The sequence below is a fragment of the Sylvia atricapilla genome, chromosome 6 (genome assembly GCF_009819655.1).
Source record: "Sylvia atricapilla isolate bSylAtr1 chromosome 6, bSylAtr1.pri, whole genome shotgun sequence".
NCBI classification, from domain to species: Eukaryota; Metazoa; Chordata; class Aves; order Passeriformes; family Sylviidae; genus Sylvia; species Sylvia atricapilla.
In genome coordinates, this window is record NC_089145.1 from 11,169,254 (window position 1) to 11,192,095 (window position 22,842).

The 22,842-nt window shown below is 43.5% G+C and overlaps 1 protein-coding gene across 1 annotated transcript in view; it reads left to right on the plus strand.

Annotated features, from left to right (window-relative positions):
* Positions 1-22,842, plus strand: part of SCUBE2 (signal peptide, CUB domain and EGF like domain containing 2) — a 37,526-nt gene extending 14,684 nt beyond the window's left edge. The window contains exons 8-22 of the mRNA XM_066320484.1: positions 166-282; positions 1,281-1,403; positions 2,930-3,046; positions 5,254-5,376; positions 5,853-5,969; positions 6,548-6,634; positions 7,312-7,416; positions 8,348-8,503; positions 8,818-9,021; positions 16,443-16,610; positions 17,817-17,978; positions 18,690-18,887; positions 19,473-19,625; positions 20,649-20,728; positions 21,379-22,842. Coding sequence (XP_066176581.1) covers positions 166-282; positions 1,281-1,403; positions 2,930-3,046; positions 5,254-5,376; positions 5,853-5,969; positions 6,548-6,634; positions 7,312-7,416; positions 8,348-8,503; positions 8,818-9,021; positions 16,443-16,610; positions 17,817-17,978; positions 18,690-18,887; positions 19,473-19,625; positions 20,649-20,728; positions 21,379-21,531 — 2,063 coding nt within the window. The 3' untranslated portion in view covers positions 21,532-22,842. The remainder of the gene's footprint in view (positions 1-165; positions 283-1,280; positions 1,404-2,929; positions 3,047-5,253; positions 5,377-5,852; positions 5,970-6,547; positions 6,635-7,311; positions 7,417-8,347; positions 8,504-8,817; positions 9,022-16,442; positions 16,611-17,816; positions 17,979-18,689; positions 18,888-19,472; positions 19,626-20,648; positions 20,729-21,378) is intronic.

Consider the following 22,842-nt stretch of genomic DNA (forward strand, 5'->3'; position numbering starts at 1 on the left):
CGCGGTGAGGATTTTGCCAACACATGTATTTAGCAGTTGCTGGTGTGTTCTGGGCTAAATGTTTGAATATCAGTGTGCTTGGGGCTGTGCCTTGTATCCCGTGATGTTTCCTGGCGCTGTTATGATTCCCCTGAGGAAATCCCTGGGCTCTGTCTCGTTGGCCAGAAACGTGCGCGGTGAACAACGGCGGCTGCGACCGCACCTGCAAGGACACGTCCACCGGAGTGCACTGCAGCTGCCCCGTTGGATTCACGCTCCAGTTCGATGGCAAGACGTGCAAAGGTGGGATTTGTACTCCTGGACACTCGTGCCAACAGCTGCTAGGTGTTACCAGGTCCTGTGAGATGATAATCTCCCAAGGGAGACAGCCCAGTGTGCAGAGGAGAGCCGGTGTGTGCAATCTGACCAAAGAGGGTAGAGGCTGTGCTTTCCTTCACCATGCGCAGAGAATCTCTTCTTCTCTCCCCTCCTGCTCTCCACTTCCACCTCCCGTGCCTCATTTTTCAGAGGGGTCAGGTTTGGGAGAGCTGGAAGAGCTCTGTGCTCAGGCAGAGGCCAGCACTGGCAGAGGCCAGCGGGTGCTCACAGGTGTCCACTCCAGCAGCCTGCTGTACTGCCCACGGCCAGCTGGGCATTCGGGCAGTGGGTGAGTAAACATCAGTGTGTCAACAGGGGTGTGCTTTATAAATACACACTGCTCTGAGCAGCTCTAATGAGGGCTCTGGCCAGGAGCAAAGGCACAGTTAGGTTGTACATTATATTGCTTTTCCTCTAAGTACATGTTAAGACTGTTCCACTAAGCAAAAATGATGAAATCCCCAGGCTTGATTCAATTAATATTAGATAAAGGCCTCATTCTAATGTCCCCATGAAAAGGAGGGGTTAGTCAGGAAGTCTCTTTCTGAGATTTCTGCAGGGCTTACAAAAAGGAAATGGAGAAAATGTTTAAAATACTAAAACCTGTTGGAGAGCCTTGGAGTCAAAGTGCTTCCAAACAGAACTTAGGGAATGGTGTTTTGTGAATGCATTACCCAAATGCATCTGACAGTAATACATTAAATGAGAGCAAATAACTCAGTCCTGGGGCTGAATGGGCTGGATCATTCTTAAGAGTTGGATCTGATGTTCCTTATGATTTGTGGTAATCTCACTAGATTTTGTTTCTGGGCTCTTCCAGCTGACTGGACATGACTGTTCTCTGAATCTGGCAGTGGGAGTAGGTTGAGTGCTGAAGCTCTGTGTTTATTTGCTGAATCCTTCTTTTTTTTGTTTTGTTACAGATATTGATGAATGCCAGTCCAATAATGGAGGCTGTGATCATTTCTGTAAAAACACTGTTGGCAGTTTTGATTGCAGCTGCAGAAAAGGATTCAAATTATTAACAGATGAGAAGTCCTGTCAAGGTATGTGCACTGGAGAGACAATGGTACAACACAAGTAGGACAAATCAGCGTGGCTTGGACATCTACTACAATGATGAAGTGATAATGGACTCCAGAATAATTTCCATTCCTCAGTTTGGATTTTTTTCTTCTGAAACAGCTGTTGAGTTAATACAGTTGGCTTGATGCTATTGTAGGAGATAAGTTTAATGGCACAGTGAGCTATTATCTGGAAGGGACAGAGACAGCATCATATTAAAAAGCTCTCCAAGAGGTTAATGCTTCCCCTTGCCTTAATGATCTTAAAGTAATTTACAGGGCAAATTAGGCAATGTCTCTCTCTCCATCTTAATGACTGATCCGCTGTTGCAGTGAAACTATTTTTTCTTAATGGGATATTTAGTTTCATGAGCTCATTTTATTAAAGGAAAAAGATATAATGTGATCTATGAAATTATAGGTCTGTAGACAGACTGGAATCTCTGTTTCCTAAAACATCATGGAGCATTTGCACTTGAGGATGATTTTTTTCACATGGATTTCTCCTGTGAGACCTACAAAGCACATTTACTTTGCTGTATAATGGTTAGTATGTATAGATTTAGCAATCCTATTTAAGATGCTTAAATGCACCAAAAATGTGATGATCAGAATCATCTGTGGTTGGGGAAAAGCAACAGGATGAAACAATGTCAATTCAGTCAGCCAAATGGTGAATTATGGGATTTCCTGGGCAACCAGCTGACATTAAAGGCTAATTTCAGAAAACCGAACTGACCAAGAGAAAATAATTTTCACCTAGGTTTTTTTTGTGTATTCTTATCCTTTATAAACAAGCAAAGAAGGACAATTAGTTATATGGAAAAAACCTTACTGTATAAACATCTGATTTTTAAGGTAGTTTGGGGCTTTATTTTAAGGAAATCTGTTGATGAATGTATCTTAAAGACTTTTTCCCCATCATTTCTGTTGCCTTCCCTAGACTGTTTCAAAAGTGATATCATGCTGCATGCCAAAGCCCAAGGAAAAAGGCTGATGAAAAGTGCTAGTGAACTTGATGTGAGCATTTTTTGTCTTGCCTGGCATGTAAAATGTACTAGCAGAGAAATTTTAGGTACTTTTGATGGTATAATGAATGTTCATTCTCAGAGAACACTGTGATTTTCGGCAGGCTTGAATCAGGCACTGTACATTCATAGAGATTCGTTTAGGGAGGAAAAAACAAAAGCAATACTTTCCTTTGTAGACTTCATTTCTGTGTAGAGCAATCCTAGAGAAATAAGAGTTTTGCCAGCAGTTTTCTTCTCCCATAGAAGAGAATAATTTGATTTAAATATAATTGTAAAAATGTAACAGCAGTTTTCGCTCTTGCCAAGGGAAAGCTTGTCTGGCAAACTAAGCGCTCTTTAAAAAACTGTCGTTTCATTATGTTACATGATGTGCTTCGAAAGAATCTGCTTAGCTCACATAAATCTGCACATTGCTGAGCTCTGCTGGCTCCTCAGGGCTCCCTGAGAGGTTCTGACGGCTGCCTTTAAACCTTGCAGACATCGACGAGTGCTCCTTCGAGCGGGCGTGCGACCACACGTGCGTCAACCACCCCGGCACCTTCGAGTGCACCTGCCACAGGGGCTACGCCCTCTATGGCTTCACACACTGTGCAGGTGAGTGGCAGACACACCACAGCCCCTGCGACACGCAGGGGCTCCCACAGACCTGCTCTGAGACACAGGAGAAGCAGGAGCTGGTCCTGTCTTTGCTCAGGCAATTTTGCCTTTATGCCATGCGTGCAAAAGGGACCTGTGACTGTCAGGACAAACTGTTTTGTGCTTGGATGTGAAGTCCGTAATTCAATGCAATTTTCACATGCAGAAGTCGTTGACTTCAGTGAAAAGTCCTGAAGGACAGGAAGCTCTGAATGACTCTGAAAATTACAGCTCTGCAGGTTGCTGTTGTGCACATGTCAGGTCCTACTGTGATGTAGGCTGGAATTTAGCTGATGTCGTACCACTTCACGCTGGCCAAGATTAATACTCTTAAATTTTTATGTCTTTCCTACAAAAGCAGTTCAGGGAAAGAGAAAGTTGTTCATAGTACCTCAACGTGTGACAAATTCCCAGAATTAACATGAAGAAACATCAATAACTGAGGCACTAAATCAAACTTGTTTTATATAAGCTTTAGGCAAGACCTTACTGACTCCAAAGCTTACTTTATTCTGATTAAGACCTGTTTATTTCTGAGGCAGAATGAGCACAGTTGGAGATAACAGTTCAGAAATCTCTGTGTGCCTGTCTATTATACCCTCTGCCTCTAGAAATTCTGCAAATAAGATTACAGGGCTACAATATCACTGTGTTTTATCCTGATGAACATGGGAACTTATCTGCATAAGGAATAACACTGTCATAGGCTCTACTTAGTAAAAGATGACTTCTGATTAGTTCCTCTGCATTAATTCAATTTCTTCTGGCAACCAGTGAGGAAAAGGAACTGTAATTTGGCTGTTGGCTGCTAATTGGCCTTTTCTTGTCATACCTCTGTGCAGAAGATGTTAATCCTCATGCCACAGTAAGTCCTTCATTGACTGGCAGTCACAGGCTGGTCAGGGCTGATGGAATTACTGGGAATACACCTTATGACCTCTGTGGAACAAGTCAGTAAGTGTTGGACATAAGAGGCTGGCATCCTAGGAAAATGTCAATGGCAGCCAAAGATTTGGGCTGATCTTGTGGTATTTTAGACAGCAGCACCAGCTTAAGGTGTTGCCTTCTTTCTCCATTATTCCTCTGCTGCTCATTCCTATCCCCACTGTCTTGGTTCTGTTTAAAGTGTATTTCCCCCCAAATGAGACTGGCTTTGTAATGTGTTTCACAGTGTTTTCTAACAAATTTTTACTGAGAGGGTATCTAGTCTGGGGACAGGCAGCGACAAGAACTTACTAGCATAGAGATAAGCGTGTGCGGAAGTAGGTACTCTCAGAGGCACAAACTTCATGGGGCTTTCAACAGGTTTCTTGATGGCAATTTTCTGGGTTTATGCCATAAATCTATGGGAGAGAAGTGAAGCCCTCCTCAGGGTGGATCTGAGCAGCCAAGACAGAGACCTTTGCATTCCTCTTTGTTGAAATTCATGAGATTCCTATTGACCCATTTCTCCAGGCAGTCAAGGTCCCTCTGAATAGTGCCACAACCATCTGGTGCATCAGCCACTCCTCCCAGTTTTGTCTCATCTGTGACCTTGCTGTGGGTGAACTCTTGTCCCACCATCCAGGTTTAATGAAGAGGATAAATGGTATTGGCCCCGGTGCTGACCCCTGGGACACAGCACTGCTGAATGCTGCATCCTGCATCACCAAGCAAACCAGAGGCAGCATGTGCTGTGTTGTCAGTAGTTTCTCCTCCTATTGGCATTTATTGGGTGGGACCAGGCTCCAAAATTGGATAATTGGCCAAAAGAGACCAGGGGGACACAGTGGTGATGTTTGCCTACAGAGCCAAGGTGTTCCACAGTAGCTTTGGGGGATTGGTCAGTATGAATCCTGCCCATGTTCTCTGTCTTTATTTAGAATTATTAATTAACCAGACATAGTGCAATGCAGATTTGACTTGATCTGCTTTTCTTAGAGTTAATTTGTTATCATATTGCTGAGGCTGGATATTGTTTAAGTATGAGTATTTGGTCTGCTTTGACATTTATCAAAGGATTTCCATGAAGACAAACTATTTCAAGGTGAGTGTCCAGTTGCATTCCTGAAATCTTTTCAAAACCCTGCTGAGCAGTATTTGTGTCCACATTTACCTAGTGGAGTTAGAGTGTATAGATTTGGGAAGAGCAACTTTTTAAAAGTATCTTTACCTTTCCTCTGTAGATATTAATGAATGTAGCATCAACAATGGTGGTTGCCAGCAGCTGTGTGTGAACACACTGGGAGATTATGAATGCCTGTGTCACTCCAACTACAAGCTACACTGGAATAAAAAGGACTGTGTTGGTAAGGTGTCTAATAAACACATTTCTACTCCTGATGTGTCTGACAGGCCATATGGTTACAGTCAAATTGGTCTGTCCAGTTAAGTGGTGTGAGTCATTGTTCCTGGTATTCTGCTTTAGTTTTTAGCAAGGCATGATGGTAGGGATGTTGAAACTCATAAAAACAAACAGAAAACCAACCCCAAAAACAGGAGATACTTTGAGGGATTTTGATGCTTTCTTTCCTGTGCTTTTATCTAGCTGGTTCTCCTATTTCCTTTTGTTCCTCTGCATGAGAAGGTTTGCTTATGATAAAGGAAATTACTTTTGTGGTATGATCTTCCAGTGATTTTATTTGGCTTTAATTTTCTGTCTACACAGCATATTAATTGCATGGCTGCCCTCAGGTACTGGCTACAAAAGCAGCTGCACGCTGATTTATCGGCAGGGTGAAGGTAGATGTTTTAATTCTGTGAGTGTCCGTTTTATCCTATTTAGAGACAAAAGGTGCCTTGTCTGACAGTGTGTCACCCAAGGTATTGCTGCACTGCCTTAAGAGTGGTGGGAGTGATAGATGCCTCCTGAGCTGCTCTCCAGATGTCCAGGTGTTCTCTGGTAAGTCTAACAAAGCTGAGCACGTGGTTCTGTACAGAGTGGAAGGGTGGCCAACCTCCTAACTCTCAAGAAAGCCTCAAGGAGCAGTCAATAAACAGGGATCTTTTCCTCTCTCACTGCAGATAATGAGGGGCTATATCCCTGACAGTGTCCAGGAAAGCCCCTCTTTCCTTGTCTTTTATCACCACTCTACCCTCAGATTCCCTTCTCACAGCCAGTCTCTTTTTGAAGCTGGGCAGGACAGGGAAGAATTCTCTGTGCTCCCTGGGCCATTCCTTAATTGGCCCTGAGAGGCTCTGGTGAATGGGGCAAAGGCATTCCAGCCCTGCGTGGGGTCTGAGATTTTGCCCACACAGCCCCTCCATCCCACAGGACACGGCTGCAGACTCATGGGGCTGATGCTCTTTCTCCTCCTGAATCCTTTGAATGGCTTAGGAAGAGACAAGCTCTAATGTGCAGTGTTTTATGAACAGCACTGTGTGTGGATGCCAGTCAGGAAATTTAAAATGTGTTTTACGCTGTGGGAGTCCTCAGTGTGTGCACTGTGCCTGTGTCCTTACTGTCTGTCTGTCTGTTAGGAACACAGGATGCCTACACCCTCACCTGTGGCAGGTCCTCTCAGCTTAAGAAAAAGCAGCAAAATGCAAATGCTTCCAGCTGGCTAGGTAATTTACTTTACATAGTTTGACTGATTTATTTTCATTGATAACTATGAAGCAAAGGTATTTCTGTTGGCTTTTTTTCCCCCCCTTTTATAATCTTTTTTTTTTCTTCCTCTTCCTTGTCTTTGTAGTTCGTGACTGCTGCAGAAAATTCCCCTTATGCTGCTTCATCAGCATCATTCAAACTGAGACTTAAATAAAAAGGTCAATAGTGAAATAAACACTTAGACCAGGACTTGTGTCTCCTTTTAGTCATCCAAACCTGGACAGTGCTGGCAACATACAATGTGTTTAGGTTGAGCTGTTGGACAGTAAAGTTTAGGAAGCATTTACAGCCATAGACATAAACTACTTTCTGAAATAATTTTGAGTATCTCGTTTGATTTCAGCTCACCCTTATTTGATTCACCCAAGAGTGGCTCTGGTCTTGGTCTCCTCTCTCTCTCTCTCTCTCTCTCTCTTTTTTTTTTTTTTTTTCCTAATAAAATGACACGTCATTCTAATTCTAGTTGTGAACCAGCTTCACAGCAGGAGGGTTCTGGCATCTCATTGGGTTTTCTGAGGTCATCACTTCATATCAGCATGTGTTTTGTTGTCATCATTACGGTGTGACATTAGGGTTATCTCAATTTTCACCTCCTTTATTTTAAAATAATGTGTTTCATTGTTTCTTCCTGAAGATGCTTCTGCCATCAAGATAAGCGTAACCTTTAAATTAAATGAAGGAAAATGTAGTTTGAAAAAGACTGAGATGTTTCAAGAAGGCCTGGAGCAGATGATACCAGGTATGAACATAAAAATGCAGGTGAACAGGTCAGAGCCATAGCTTTAGGTGCTTTCCAGATATGAAGTCCACCACAAGCAAAGCATAGAGGACTGAAGGCTTTCTGTCCTTCCCTGACTCCTGACCTTCGCTTCCTCCTGCTTGCCCATGACTTTTGCAACTGTTACTTCAGATCCCAGGATTTCCTTGTGGCATCCTCACAGCCTTGCTAGGAAAGCCCTTATCTTTCTTGTTGTTTGTAATACTGCTAATAGATTCTCAGTAAAATCAACCATTCTTTTAGTTAATTTGATTCCTTCCTTTTCTTTCTCTTTTTATCTTCCTCTTCTTTCCTTTCTCACCTGCTCCTTACTGTCTGATGCCTCGTTGAAGAATCTCCTGACCTTTTATGCTGACTCTATTGTCCAAGGGTTATTCCTCTTTTCTCTTGTCTTCCTTTCATACTTCAGCAGCCCCAGATGGACACAGTGAGGTCAGCTCTTCCATCTGTTCCAAAGCAGAAAGAATAGCCTGGGAATTTACAAAGTCAGCAGAAAATGAGGAGGAGTACTTTAGAAAAAAAAAAAAGAAGAAAAAAAATGGGGAAAGGATCATTAAACAATATGATGAATCAGGGTGTCTGATTGTTTGTCCTTAGCAGAGTAACAGCGAGAAACTGCACTGAATGCTCAGTGCCAAGTTACGTACTCCAGAACCAGAGCTTATTCTGGGTGTTTCCTTTATCTGACCCTTATTTCCTCATTGAAGCCATGAGAGTGGTCATGGCTCTGTGTGAGGGTGCACCAGGTGAGAGACTGGCCAAAATGTTTTCTTGCTGGCCCATGGAGGGGATGGTTTGCTCCTCTTTAACTCTTCGTGATGACACGAGCACTGGTGAATGTTCGATAACCGAGCTGGCCAAGCTTTTGCTTCCTTTGATTTCGTTCATACAGAGAGACAAAATTCAGTAATGGAGAGCTTCCACTATGTAAACCTAACCTGCAGCTCTGGCAAGAAGGTTCATGGAGCCCTCAGTAGACTGACAGCGACTAGAGAGATTTTTATCACTGCGGACTTTGAGCTTGAAACGAGCCGGAAGGAGGTGACAGGTTGGTTGGAAAATGATTCCAGGTGCGGTTTGAAGCTTCTTGCCGTTTGCTCCTTAATTCCTGTATTTTTCACTTCTGTCTGTATGCAAAATGATGACAAAAAGTATCTCCTGTTTTGAAAATTAATTTTACTGCTTCAGAAAGAATAAGAGATGGCGATAGCCCCAAAGACCAAAGAGCTGCCCGGTGTATTTGCCCTTGAGGGTTTCTTGTTCCCCAGGAGTTTGCCTTCTCAGTGATTGGAGCTGGTTGGTGTTTGGAATAGGGTGGGAATTTGTGCACTTGGAGCAGCTCTCACCCCTGGTGCCTTTCAGACACGTGTGACGTGCGCTGTGCCCGGAAGAAGACGGAGAAGCGGTTCCGTAAAACCATCCGGACCTTGCGGAAGACGGTCAGCAGGGACCAGTTCCGCCTCCGCCTCTCTGGCACGGAGCACGAGGTGGCCAGAAAGGCTCCCAAGCCTTCGGAGCCACAGCAGTCCTGTGGTGGGGGACAGCCACACCCAGGGGGCAGATGTGGTGAGTTGGGAGGAAGTTGGGAGGGAAGCTCCTGGTCTGTGCTTGGCTCAGGCCTGGGGAGCTCAGAGGGATCGTGGTGTGCTCCTTCAGCAGAGAGGAGGGCTGCAGAAATGCAGGGTGCTGTTAGTGCTGCTGAAATTCCCTCTGTGAATTTAGTGTTGGCAATTGGTGTGTCACAGAGTAGAACAAGGGCCCACTGCACCGCAGCCTGCAAAACACCCAAAGGCGGAAATCCTGGGAATAACATCAGGCACCAATGGCCTTAACATCACCAATGTTGCTTTTAAAACTACACTAATATTGAGTGTGATGCTGTGTTCCTGAGCTTTTGCACATCTCACCTCTCCCTGGTCCCGAGGAAAAGGCTGCTCAGAATTTCATGCAGTCACATTCACTCTGCTGCCTAAGCTCAGAGTCCCAGAGAATCTTCATGATGGCGTTATAAATTCATGGAGAGTTTATAGGCCATCACTGAGAAAAATCTTAATTATCATGGCACTGGAGGGCACCGCCACAATGCAGGGCATGGTAAATGCTTCCAAAGCACAAAAGTTAAGGAGAGGGGTCAGATGTTACATCTTAAGAGAGCCCTAACAACCATGACGGCTAATTCAGGCTGCATGGGGTAGGCAGCGTGTAGGTGGATTGTGAATCAGCAAGCCTTTAAAATTACTGTCACATTGAATTAGTATGTCTTCCAGCAGCAGCATTTGGCCTAAGAATAGATTTTCCAATCCAGTTTTGCTAACTCTAGAAAAACTTGGATTCGTAGAGCAGAAAAATTGTTTAAAATATCTGTGCTAACAAGCAGGGAATTACTCAGGAAATCTCGGAAAAAGCTGTAAGAGTTATTTTTTTTCCCCTTGGAACATTGCAATAAATCTGAAAAATTTTGGAAAGTTCACCAAGATATACAGGGATATTTTCAAGCTATTTTGTTGGATGCCAGAGGAAGGCTTTGAAAAAATCTGTCTCGGTCCAATTGTACAGAGCACAGTATGACTCTGAAGATATTTGTGACTTCATCTGGAAAAAACAGCTGATGAGTAAGCTAAAAATGTTGCAGGTGGAGAAGGCTGTATGATTACAATTAGAAATTGAAAAAGCAAAGAAACACGATTTTTTTAGGTATACGCAGAACCAGTTAATTGTCACATACAAGAAGCAAACCTTGCATTTCTGTGCTAGTTCAGAGAGGAAGGGGGCTTTTGGGGAATGCCTGCCTGGGAAGTTCTTTGGTGTGGTGAGCACAAGCAGCCTGCTCATGGTTAGAACAGAGTCACTGAGCATATGAAGACAAAGGTTTTGAAGAACAATTTGTAGAAGTCAGGCGTCTTCTGTTGCTGAATTGGTGCCACAGTTTGTTCTGGACACCCCAACAGGTGCAGCTGTGGGCAGTGGAATGACCCTGTGTGTCTCATGCCTTTTTTGCTCCTGTCTAACGAGGTGCCATCACTAAATGAACCTTCCTTTCTTCAGCTGAGTTATTCAGACCATCTCCTTGTGTAGATTTGCTGTGACCAAACGGGAGGTGGAACAGTTTTTCTCTTACATGGATGTCAAGTCCCACTCCTTGCACTTGTTTCCCTGCTTATTTTCTTTAAATGTATAGAAAATTATTACCTTTGAAACCTCTCTGCATCAGTTGTCAGGCTGCTGGGAGCTGGGCAGACAGCTCACTATTGCTGAGAGGACATGAAAGTACACATAGAGGCAGCGTTGTTAGGAACGCCTCATTTCCTCAGAAAAAGCTGATTGTCCCGGGCTGAATGGTGAAGGTAAGGCTGGGGGCTGCTGCTTGGACTGCCAGTCAGAAGGAGCTAAGGAACAGGCTGGGGAGAGGAGGACAGACCGGGAATGGTGTGGAGAAAGGCGAGAAGCTAGTTCAGGGATCTGTGTGGGAGAGGGTGTTTTGGTTTTTGTTCCTTTGTTTTGATCTGATTGTTTTGCAGAGCTGCTTGGGAACTTCTGGACAGGATTGAGGGGCTGCTTACCTAGACATGCTCTGGGGAGAAAGTAGCTGCACAGCAAGGGATACTGGTCAGGAGATGGATGCAGTGCAGGGGCTGGATGTGGGCTCTGGGCACCAAAGGACTTTGGCAATGGAATTTTGCTCAGTCTATCCAGAGGAGCAGGAAGCAGTGAGGAAACGAAGCAAGTCAAAGGGACTTGCAAGTCTTCTTTGATGCAGTTACTGAATGAAATTCAGCTTTTAGTTCATTGCTTTCAAATACTTGGAGTATGGCTAGGTTAGATACAGTTTTGTTTATTCAGAGTCTTGTGCTGGTGCTCTTCCTGTGATAGAATTCTCCTGACACAGCACTGCCTGAAACATTATTTATATCTGAGCAGAGGGAAAGTCAGAGGGAAAGCCCAGCTCCTGCTGACAACTTTTGCGCTGGGTAACTGACCTGCAATTGCAGCAGCAAGATAAATTTCCTTTGGTTTCACACTTCTGGCGAGGTAGTTCTGGCTCTGATTTTTCTGTCTTAACTCCTACGGTCTTGAGTGGGGCACAGTGCAGAAGAAAACTTTAGAAAGTCACCAGGAACAAATTAAATGTGCTTTTCAGGGTATTCTATAATTTTTAATATGCTGGATGCTTGCACTTGTCTGCCTGCTGCTCTTTAAACAGCTGTTGGTGGTAAAAGGGAATTCACTGCTGATTCCAAGGGATAGTGTGGTTTATTTCAATTTTGCTGTTTATTGTACAGTTCTGTTTGGGATTTTCTGATGCTTTAGAGGCTTAAATGTTGCATTTTTCTACCTTGTTACGTGTGAGTTCTGTATCTATGATGAGCCCATTCTGCACTGGCTCATGTTGGTTAATCCCATGAAGTCCTGAGTGTGGCTTCCAAGGAGCAGCCAGTGGTATGTCCGTAATCATGGATATCAGAAAACCAGATTTTCGTAGCAGAAGTGTGATTTTTCTGCATGGAAGTAGATCTTAAGGCAGCAAACATCCATTTTGGAGTGTCAGTGTGTCAAGACTGGGTGTGAACCATCTGAGAGGAGATTTCTCTTGGGGAGAATGCAGTTTCACTCATTAGCCTGGTTACAAGTGTTCCTTCTCCAGTATGAGCTCGACTTCAGAGAGATTCAACAGCCAAAGACCAACTGTTTAAATACTACCAATCCCTTTTCAGAAAGCAATTTACCAGAAACCTCAGTATTGAATGAAAATAAGTACAAAGAACAAGCAATTTAGCTGCTCTTCCACTGCTTAAAACTCTGTCATACCTTGATCACATCCCATGACCTCCAAAGTACACTTTGCCTGTTCCATTTGGTGGTGGGTTTGTTTTGGGAGTGTTTTTGGGGCTTTTTTTTTGGGTTTTTTTTTGGTTTGTTGTTTTTTGGGTTTTTTTTTGTGTTGGACACACCAATACTTTCAGAGGTGGAAGGAGGCCCTGAGAATTACCATTTCCTGAAATGGATGCAAAAAAAAAAAAAAGGACATGACAGCACGTCCTTGCTCCACAGTAGTTTCAGGTGGAATCCCCCAAAGAGCTGTCACTCCAGGGAACAGCAGGCATGAGCAGCACAGGCACTGCTCTGATGCAAGTGATGAGCAGCTTCATCTTGTGTGGGAGGTGTCAGTGCATTTTGTTGCTCAGCATTCAGCAGCCTTGTCCCCTCAGCTGAGAGGGTGCAAATAAGATAATAACATTTCATCCAAAGTGATGAGCCACATCTCGAAGGTTTGTATGTGGTATGACACTGGCATTATAAAGGTATGGGGGAGGATCTAAAAGGAAAAGCAAAGTGCTGCCTTCCTTTGCAGTTGTTATAATTAATAATTGTGTTGTGCAACTGTTGTTTTATTTTATTTTTAAAAATAATTTTTTGAAAACCCAAGAAGAAGAAATGAATTATCAAATGGGGGAAAAGGGTGCTGTTTCTCTTGCTAACCTGCTTGCCCTGAAAATCATAGATTCCAGACATAAATCCTTAGAATGGAACCATCTCATGTGACCTAAATGTGTGACCCGCTAAAACACAATAACTTGAAGGATGCCGCTTCAGAATCAATTTGCATCACTTGTTGGTGATTTTCCTTATAAAGTCAAGGCATCATTCTTAAGAAAATGGTGAATTGGTGGATCATGACCTCCTTTATGAGGTTCACCTTCTCAGCCCCTGAGATACTGCAGCGTTTGTCTATAGGAGCAAATGCTCAAAGGCTAATGTGTTGAAAAGAGGGGAAGAGCCTTTAAATGTCTTTGTAACTGTTAATCCTGGTTCCCTGTGGGCCCCTCTCTTCCCCCCCCCCTTTTCTTCTTGTTTTTGCATTAGAAAAGCTTTCACTTTTTTTTTTTTTTTTCCCCTTTAAAACAGCTGCATGAGACTCAAGAGCAGGTTTTTAATGGGTATTGAAGATAAACAAAGACAATAGCTGCAGAAATGAAGTCTACTAGAGGCAATTGGTTCTTTTGTTCATTTGGAGAAAAACAATCAAGTTTCTGAAAAAAAGAGCAAAGCCAGCCAGTGGAATTGTGATTTCACGTCATTATTTGCAAATCTTCAGATCTGGTTTTGACTGAGTATTTCCCACATGTCAGGTGGGAACGTGCAGTCTCTAGTTCTGAAAAATGAAGCTCATAAATTTCTGTACTGTTTTCTTTAGCAAATATCTGGGAAAGTTTAACATCGTAGAGGTGTTTCTTGTGGATTTTTGGTTTTTTATTAAATTTATTGTGTGTTTTTTTTTTTTTTTTTTTTTTTTTAAGAGAAAGTTCATCCTAGTTTTATGCACAGTCCTATGGAGTTCCGTGGGATGATTTCTGTGTTGAAATAGCGCCCCTGTTATTAATGTTACTGTAATTAAATCTAACACTTAGTCTATTTGTTATGCTAAATTGGACCCCTGTGAATGCTGTGAGTTTCCAAACAGCCTTTCCTCACTACCCCACCTCTGTGCTCCAGTGGGGCTGGATGAGTGGCCTGTTTGGAACTTTCCTAGGTGGAAGATGAGGAGGAACTGGGAGCAGTTTATAGGGAATGTGTTTCTGGATCGAACTGTCTGGACACTTGTACCACTGTGAAAAGCTTGATTTGATGTAGTCATGTGAAGAAACAGACACATTCATGAGTTTGAGGCGTTAAAACTTGGACATGGCGTGGAACAATTCTAATATTTGCATTCAAGATTGAGTACTTGTTAGACTGCAAATAGCAAAATCTGTATGTGGGTGTACTGACCTCTTTTCTCAAATGCACATAGAGTCAATCAAAGCCTGAAGCATTTGGTGTGTCTCAGGAGTCAGAGCTTTTTTCAGCTGGTTTTGAACCTCCTGTTAAGTGGTGCATGGTGGTAGCTAGATGGCCTTTTTATTCTTTCTGTTGTTCCCACCTCTTAGGAAAACGAGAAGGAAATACTTGACTCAAATGGTTTGCATTTAATGGAAAAGTTTTCCTTTGGCCGACGTTGAGCATGTCAGTGATGTCTGAGGAGGTTTTTTTAAGTTTACTTCCTCAATGCCAATTTTCAAATATTAGGCACTTTGCTAAATAACCCAGGAAGATTTGGATTAACTCAGCTGTATTCCACAGGGAGCCCCACAGTTTTCACATGTGGTTTCAAGGCAAGTAAGATGCAGATGGTGAAGTTGTCAAGAGAGATCTGGTGGGATAAGTTCTCAAATGCAACATTTCTACGTAAATTGTGGGTTTGATTCCAGCCCGGGGCAGGTTTCCTTTGAGCTCTGATAGATGTCTTGCTGTTCTGCTGGACTCTGAGCAAGTTTAGGAAACCTGAAGTACAGTTTTAAGACTGGAATTTTATGGTCAGTGTTTCTGTTCAAAACACAGAACAGAGACTCACCTTCTCCCAAATGCACAAAAAACCACCTCAAATTTGGCATGTGATTAAAATGAATGGAAAAAGACAAACTAAGGGGAGAGAGCAGAGAGCAGGCATTTTCTAGCAAGGCCACTCAGAGCATTGATTTCCCACAGAGCCACGGAGTTGTATGAGGGAAGGAGATTTGCTCAGGTCTTTCCATTTCTTCTAGGTTTGTGAAGTCTGTAGGCGCTTCTCAGAATCACCTTTCCTAACCCTGAATTGTCTTTCCTCGTCGTGGAATTGTAAATAGTGCTCTTTCCTTACCTTATTAGGAGTGCTGCAATGAAAGCCTGAATTCATTCATGTTTGTGGAAGTGCACAAATTGTACAGAGATGAGTGTTCTGTAGGAATGTTTATAAAATGGAGAAAGGCTTGAAAAGTGTGGGAGCAAATGAATGTGTGTCCTTATGAGGGCAGAAGTGATGTGTGGTGGAAAAAGTTTGGAGCAGGAGCTGAGACTTCCTCACAAGCTTTCATTGATAAGCTACAGAGCATTGCTTAACCTGCTGCATTTTATTTTTAAGCTAAGGAGGAACACTCAACTATTCCTCTCAGTGTATCAGCCATAAACAAAACTCTTCATCATTGATCATGACCGGTAGTTAATGCCCTGCTTGTTGTTAGTCATATATCCTGAAATGAAGCCAAGGCCAATTTAACTTCCTAACAAAACAGCTATTCACTGAGTGATTTATTGGAGCTATAAACTAAAACTAACAGTTTATTATCGTAACAGGTCTTAAAAGGACAGAATTTTTCAGCACAGCTGAACAACTGCAACAGTGTTTTGTGCCTTTCCAGAGCAGGATAATTATCAAATAGCAGCACTGAAGCCAGTTCTTTTGTGAAAAGTTTGAAAACCAGAATTTTTCAAAGATACTCATAAACATTGCTGGGTTTGCTAGATAGCACTGAGAGGTGTGTGGTTAAGTAAAATCAGTTACATTGGGTTAGTGCTGTCTGTGCACCAGACAGAATTCAGCAGTCCAGTGCACAGATAATCATTACCCAAGATCCAGTATCAGAGGAATGGCAAGAATATTTCTGCTTTGAAAGTCTTTGAGACACCATGTTTAGTTTACTGAATTTGCACAATTACTTGTTGCACTTGAGGTTTTCACACAATCCAGTAACGCTAATGGTCGTGAAATATGAATATTCAATAATCTTAAGATTAAAGTACTTACAGAAATCTGGAAGTACATTTTTGGCATCTTAGGTTCAATACTGGATTGTTTCATTTGGGAGGAGTTCAAGAGCTCTCTAGCTGGAATGAGGAGATAATCACTACAGTAATGTGTGCACTGTACAGCTGAGCAGAGAGCACTGGACAGGCTGAGTGTCCAGTGTGACCTTGCAACAAAGTGTGAAATCCGTTCCAGCTCCCAGAAGAGCTCTGAAGGCCATCAGTGTCTGCTTTACAGTGCACATTGGAGGTGTTGAGCTGTAGCTGTTGCCAGCATTAATTTCTGGAATCCTGGTTCCAGCTGTCCCAGTGAAGGAGAGCAGTTTGGCTGTGGGGCTGCGGTCTCACTAACACACCCTCATCTATAGTTTGTGTTCTTCCTCTCCTAGATCAGTGCTCCCCTGGTGAATATTCTTCTGATGGCTTCAAGCCCTGTCTGCCGTGTCCCCTTGGGACATACCAGCCTGAAGCTGGGAGAGTGTCCTGCTTTCCCTGCGGAGGAGGTCTAACAACAAGGCACAGTGGGGCATCCCTGTTTCAGGACTGTGAGACCAAAGGTGAGGCCAAGATTTGTCAGATGAACTGCGTTGATCCGAGGCAAAAGGAAGTGCTGCTGCTCGAGTGGGGCATTCAGAGAAGATTGTTTCTCCTTCTGAGGCTCAATCCTTCCAGGAATCTCATAGCTGGTTGGCCTGGCCTGGCTGCGAGGAAATTCAGTAAAGCCTCAATTCTTTCTAGAACTAAATACCAAAAGCATGGGTATCAGAAAATCACTTATATAAATCACTAGAGGACAAAGTCTTTAACAGAAAAACTACTGCTGCAAGGCAGAAATAAGAGATAGAAATGAGGTCCTGATGCAAACATTTGGTAGTGGTTTGGATTAAGAGATCTCTCTCGTTTCAGTTAAGATATGTTTATTGAGAATTACAACATATTATAACAATTTAGCAGAATCACTGAAGAATTAATATTACTGGTAGTAGTGTGATATCTAATAGTTTCCTTCAGTGTAGAATCACTGAACCTACAAATACTGTTTTGTCATACTTAGTTTTGTGAAATTGAAGTACTAAAAAACGATGTTAAAGCTCTGGATCAAGATAAGAGGAGCTGATTTCAATTTGATTTAACATAAACAAAAACAAGTCTATAAATGAGGTTCAGTTTTCAAATTGGAGTGGGGATTAAAGGAATTCTTTCTATTAACTGGAATGAAGAGCTCAGGAATTTGCATGTGGAAGAGGCCACAGGAGACGTGGAATCACAGATGCAAGAACTATTTGGAGCTTATCTGAAGCATTTGGATTGGGGTAGCATGTAGGGAAGGACTCCTGGCTGAGGTAGCTTCCAAAACTCAACAAGAATTATTTGAGAGTAAGCAGAGCTTAAAAGGAATAGAAAAAAAGGGACTGTGCAGCACAGAAAACTACATTTGATAGTAGATCTTTTCAACTTACACAAAACAGCCTGATAGACTGAAATCGTTTTGTTACCCTCATAATTTATTAATATGGTTTTATTGGTGCTTTCGCACAGAACCACTCTACAGTGTTGCATTTGGTAATTTTGAACTTGCACAAAATGACCAGATGAACTAAAATTTGCATAATTACCTCTTTTTTGTTACCCCCAGAGATTACTGATGTGATATATGGCATTTCAGATTCTGAAATGACACTATGTCTTAGACAGATGTATGAAAGCATATTCTAGTATGCTACTGCCACTTTTAAAACCATGATTATTCCATTACTGTCCAGTCCAGTGTTCTCCTGGCCATTTTTACAACACCACAACTCACCGATGTATTCGCTGCGGAACTGGGACGTACCAGCCTGAGTTTGGACAAAATTACTGCATTTCCTGCCCTGGAAACACCACTACTGATTTTGATGGGTCAACAAACGTAACACAGTGCAAAAGTAAGTACAGCAAGATGGTTTTGATGCTCGCTTACTAATAAAAAGTGTTCAGAGTGGCCCTAAGGGCAAAACGTAGCTTTGCTCCAGGGAGCTGGAGAGAAGGCAGAGGTGTTGCTCCTCCTTTGCTGCCTGCCTGCATCTCACCCCACATGGCTCACTGAGGTCTGTGAGGGACCATTTCTGCACACTGGTTCCATCATCCTTGTCAAGGTAAGTGATGACTGTGTTTTTCCCAGTTGATGCTGGGTTGCTCAGGGTCTTGCTGTTAAATCTTTTCTCTCTTGATATAAGCAGAGTTTGTGTCCTCAGCAGCCTGGTTTGTTCCCTCCTATTAAGAGGAATGGAAGCTGGCTCACAAAACCCAACAGCTCTAGTAACCATTCCTTCTTAATAACAACCTTGGAAAGAGTCAATTACAAAAGGAGCCACTGTTCTGGATTTATGGCAGCTGTGGTGTGGGAAGCTGAGGGTAAATTAAAGAGGGAGAATGGAGGGCAGAGAGGTAACTACCTCTGGAGTCCCTGTGTACACACAGACACGTGTAAACACACCTACACAGGAATGTGAGAGGCTGGCAAAGAGAACTGTGCCTGCAGCAGATGCAGAAAGGAAAGTGTGTGCGTCTGTCACCCCTGAGGATGAAGGTGACTGCAGGAGAGCTGTAGGGTGACCTCTCTTTGCCTTGTCCTGCATGCCGTGTTCCTTTTCCAGACAGGCAGTGTGGAGGGGAGCTGGGAGATTACACTGGGTATATTGAATCACCCAACTATCCTGGGGACTACCCTGCAAACACCGAGTGCACCTGGAATATCAACCCACCGCCGAAGCGCCGCATCCTGATCGTGGTCCCGGAAATATTCCTGCCCATAGAGGACGAGTGTGGAGACTACCTGGTGATGAGAAAAAGCTGTGAGTCTGAAACACCCACTGAGGCATATCCCAGTGGGCAGCACAGGGCTCTCACAGGCATTGCTATCCGCAGAAACTGAATGTAGCCTGTCTCTGCTTAAGAGCAGAAATTTCTTTAAATGGCAGCAGGAGAAGTTCTGTTTGGCAACGCTGCCCCATAGTTTTCAGTGAAACAAGGGTACAAGGCCGTGGTGTGTCAGTGAACTGAGAGAAATATTGTTAAGAAGGGGTGTAGGTGGTTCAAGCTCACCAGTCATGCACTATGCTGAGCAGTTCTAGCCTGGGTTAGGAAAGAGGAAATGCTTGCTAATCCTTACAGGTGCCTGATGTGTGGATAAACAACCTCAGTTTCTAGTATAGACACGTCCTTCAAACACTACACTGTTATTTTAGGAAAAAGGAAAATATTCCCTCACCAAGAAGTCCCTCATTGATTGCCTGCCATACACTGATGGCCTGGCCCATTTTGAGGAGTTTTCTTAACACCAGCAAGCATTTTTCTCATGGCGGTTCAACCTGTGTTCTAAGAGCTCTTTAGCACGAAGCATTGTCACACAGCTGCCTGTTGTGTGTTTGCTTTGAAAGCTTCTTCCAACTCGGTGACCACGTACGAGACCTGCCAGACCTACGAGCGCCCCATAGCTTTCACTTCCAGGTCTAAGAAACTGTGGATCCAGTTCAAGTCGAACGAAGGGAACAGCGCCAAAGGATTCCAAGTTCCTTATGTAACCTATGATGGTGAGTGGGTGTGAGCAGCTGGGCTGGTGTGGGTTCCTGCAGCTGCAGCAGTGCAGAGCTCCTCGCCCTGAGCAGCAGGGCAGCCCAGTGCTCCGAGCAGTGTCACTAGGGCTCACTTCATGTAAACCAGTAGCTGTTCCTTTTAAACCTGATTTGAGGAATTCTGCAGTCTTTTAAGTGCCACTGTGCCTTCTGAACAAAAAGCTTTGGGTTCTGGGCTCTGGCCTGCAAATTACAGGGCTCAGAGATAGAATCTGAGTTTTTTATGCACTTCTGTGCCTTTCCAATTTCTTCAGGTGGCCCCAGACAGGAATTAGGTAGAGCACAAGTGCCTGTGTTTTATCATGTTCCTGCTACCACTTGTGACCTAGAATCAGATAGCAAAATACCTATATTGGAAAGAATCTTGAGGGGAAGGATTTTCACCTCACTCTTGTTAGAATCACGAGGTGTGAAACTGGGGCTGAGCATTAGCACTTCAGCCTAAATGAACTGATATTTTATGTTCTGTTCACACTGGATTAATTGTGAGGGAGTCATCCCTGCTGTGGTCTGCAGAGTTTTATCAGCAGTGGATAAATAATTTTTCAGGGAGACTTCACTTTTTGAAGAATTTCAGGTTATGATGGACCAGGGGGATAACTTTTAAAAACCCATCCTCTTACATAATTTTTTTATTGCTTCTTCCTGTAGAAAGAAGTCAATAACAGGTTGTGGGTGGGTACAGATGGGTTCCTGCAGTTCAGCTGGTTTCAAGCAGGTTACTTGGTTACAGTATGCACTCCAGTCTTGGGTGCTTTATGATTTCCTTTGCTTTTGACAGATTGATGCTGAGTAGCTCAGCAGAGTTCACTGTTCTCATAATAAAAAGGGAAGTGTTTGGAATATTTTCTGGCTGTGCTAAAATGAGGGCCGAGTACGAGTGGCTCTTTTGAGGGCAGGGCTTCCATGTGTAACCACGGGAGGTATTGAGTATGGAAGTGAAGTGACCCTGCAAATTACTCTCTTGTGCATTCTCCACAGAGGATTACCAAGAACTGATAGAAGACATTGTTCGTGATGGCAGACTTTATGCATCTGAAAACCATCAAGAAATACTTAAGGTACATTCCTTCAACTAAACATGTTGGTTTTGATTGGAAATGATATTATTTGGTGGGAGTGAGTTGGCTGCCTGTTCTGCACCAGGTCTGTTCCCTGGTGTACCAGGCATGTGCTGCTTCAGGGAAATGGGGTGTATCAGCAGATCCTAACTGTGGAGAGCAGTGGATAGGCGACCCTTTGCTCAGGGGGACTGAAAGTGGCTCAGAACTACTAGGGAAACAAATTTATTGGGAAAGCACTTGGACCCTTTGCTCCTTGTGGCCTTTAGATTAGCAAAGACTTTTCCTCCCCGGGTGAAAGAAAGCTCTTTGTGGATTTCTCTGATCTTGTCTAGGGGACTTCCATAGGCAAGTTGGTTGCATGCCTTTATTTTGTTGGATATCAGCTCAAGCGTGTGTTTGTTTTGTGGTTTGTTTGCTGTTCTTGGATGTATGAGGAGGGAAGACATTCTGGAACTGCTAATGTGGAACACTGGTGACTTCCCAGGAGCCTGAAGTCAGCCTTGCTCTGCTGCATTTCCAAGCCCCTGAAACACTTGAAGAGTAAAATACCCATAACCTTTTTTGAGTTAGACAGGCATTAAACTTTGGTAATAATGCCCATAACTCCTCTGTTGGAAGTACTACAAAATCTGCTTCCCTTTTCCCAGGACAAGAAGCTGATAAAAGCATTGTTTGACGTGCTGGCACATCCACAGAACTACTTCAAGTACACAGCCCAAGAGTCAAGAGAGATGTTCCCAAGATCCTTCATTCGGCTGCTGCGCTCCAAAGTTTCCAGATTTTTGAGGCCTTACAAATAGTTGGCACTGTACTTAAAAGCTAAACCAGCCCTGGACATGCACAGAGGGGCTGTGGTAGGTGGGGCTGCTTTCTGTGTTTTACACACTGGCACAGACACTCCAGGGAAGCTCGCCAGCTCCGTTCTTGGCAGAGTTTGGCTTTCTCAGCTAATATAAATATTTTGGTGAACAGAGTTTTGATTCCTTTCCAGATAATACCTTTTGGGTACCAAAGGATACTTCATGGGGCCCTGAATTGGAGACTGCTCATGATTTCTCTAACTGAATGGTGCCAAGCAGAAATTCGTAGAGCTCTGCCCCGTTGCTTCATCAGCACCTCTAAAAGCTAATGAGGACAGGCAGGCTAAGTGGTGTGGTTTGGGATGAACCCTGAGCTGCCATTAATACGTGTTACCTCAACAAAGCTGGGTTCATGTTTGGTCTTGCTGAAAGGATTGCTATCTCTCTTAACATTTGCTACACAGGAAATTCAGAGCTAAGGCTGGCATAGTTTTAATTCAAAGCAGTGAGTCCAAGAACTGCACAAGGAGCAGTTTTTCTCTGACCTACATGTGGCATGAAGCAAAGGGTTGAATGTCAGCTTGAATGTTCAGGGTCTGGCTCAAGTTGTACCCATGCTAGTGACCTATTGGCTTGCATGGAGTGATACCAGAATAAACTGTGGGCACCACAGCAATGGAAAACAGGCCCTGACCCACTGGACATTCCCATTCTGGGCTGTCTGCAGCTGTTAGAACAGATTCTTTCCTAAATCCCAGTGCTGTCCCTGTGCACAGGCCTAGGACAGCAAAAGGCATCTTCCAAGTTGTGTAAAATCCTGTCCTCTGAGCACCTGCAGGTGAACACAGAAGCCTCATTTTAAATGCAGCCTTTGCATACATGATACTCTTGGTACAACACTGTTAAAGCTGAATAAGGTTCTTGTATGAGCCTCATTGTTACACTCTCTACCTTTTCTGAGCAATGACCTTGTTGAGCAGAGAAGAGATGCTTTTCCTGTCTGGCTGGACAGAAGGAGAGGTACAATGATTCAACCAGACTGGGGCCATGAAAATTGTCTATGGCAAATTGTTCCTCAGGATTCCCAGGCTCTGTGTCCTTCTCCTCAGGCTGTGTTTCCTCTTGGAGACAAGGTTATATGAAGAGGACCTGTATGGCCCTGTGTTGATCAAAATGTTCTCAATGCTGTTCTGTCCACACCTACACCTCCTCTGGCCATACGATCCATTCTGTCAGAGTAATGTACCTTGAGGACCTTCTGCCTTGAAGGGAGAGATCTACAGTCCCATCCGTTTGGAAATGGACTTGTGT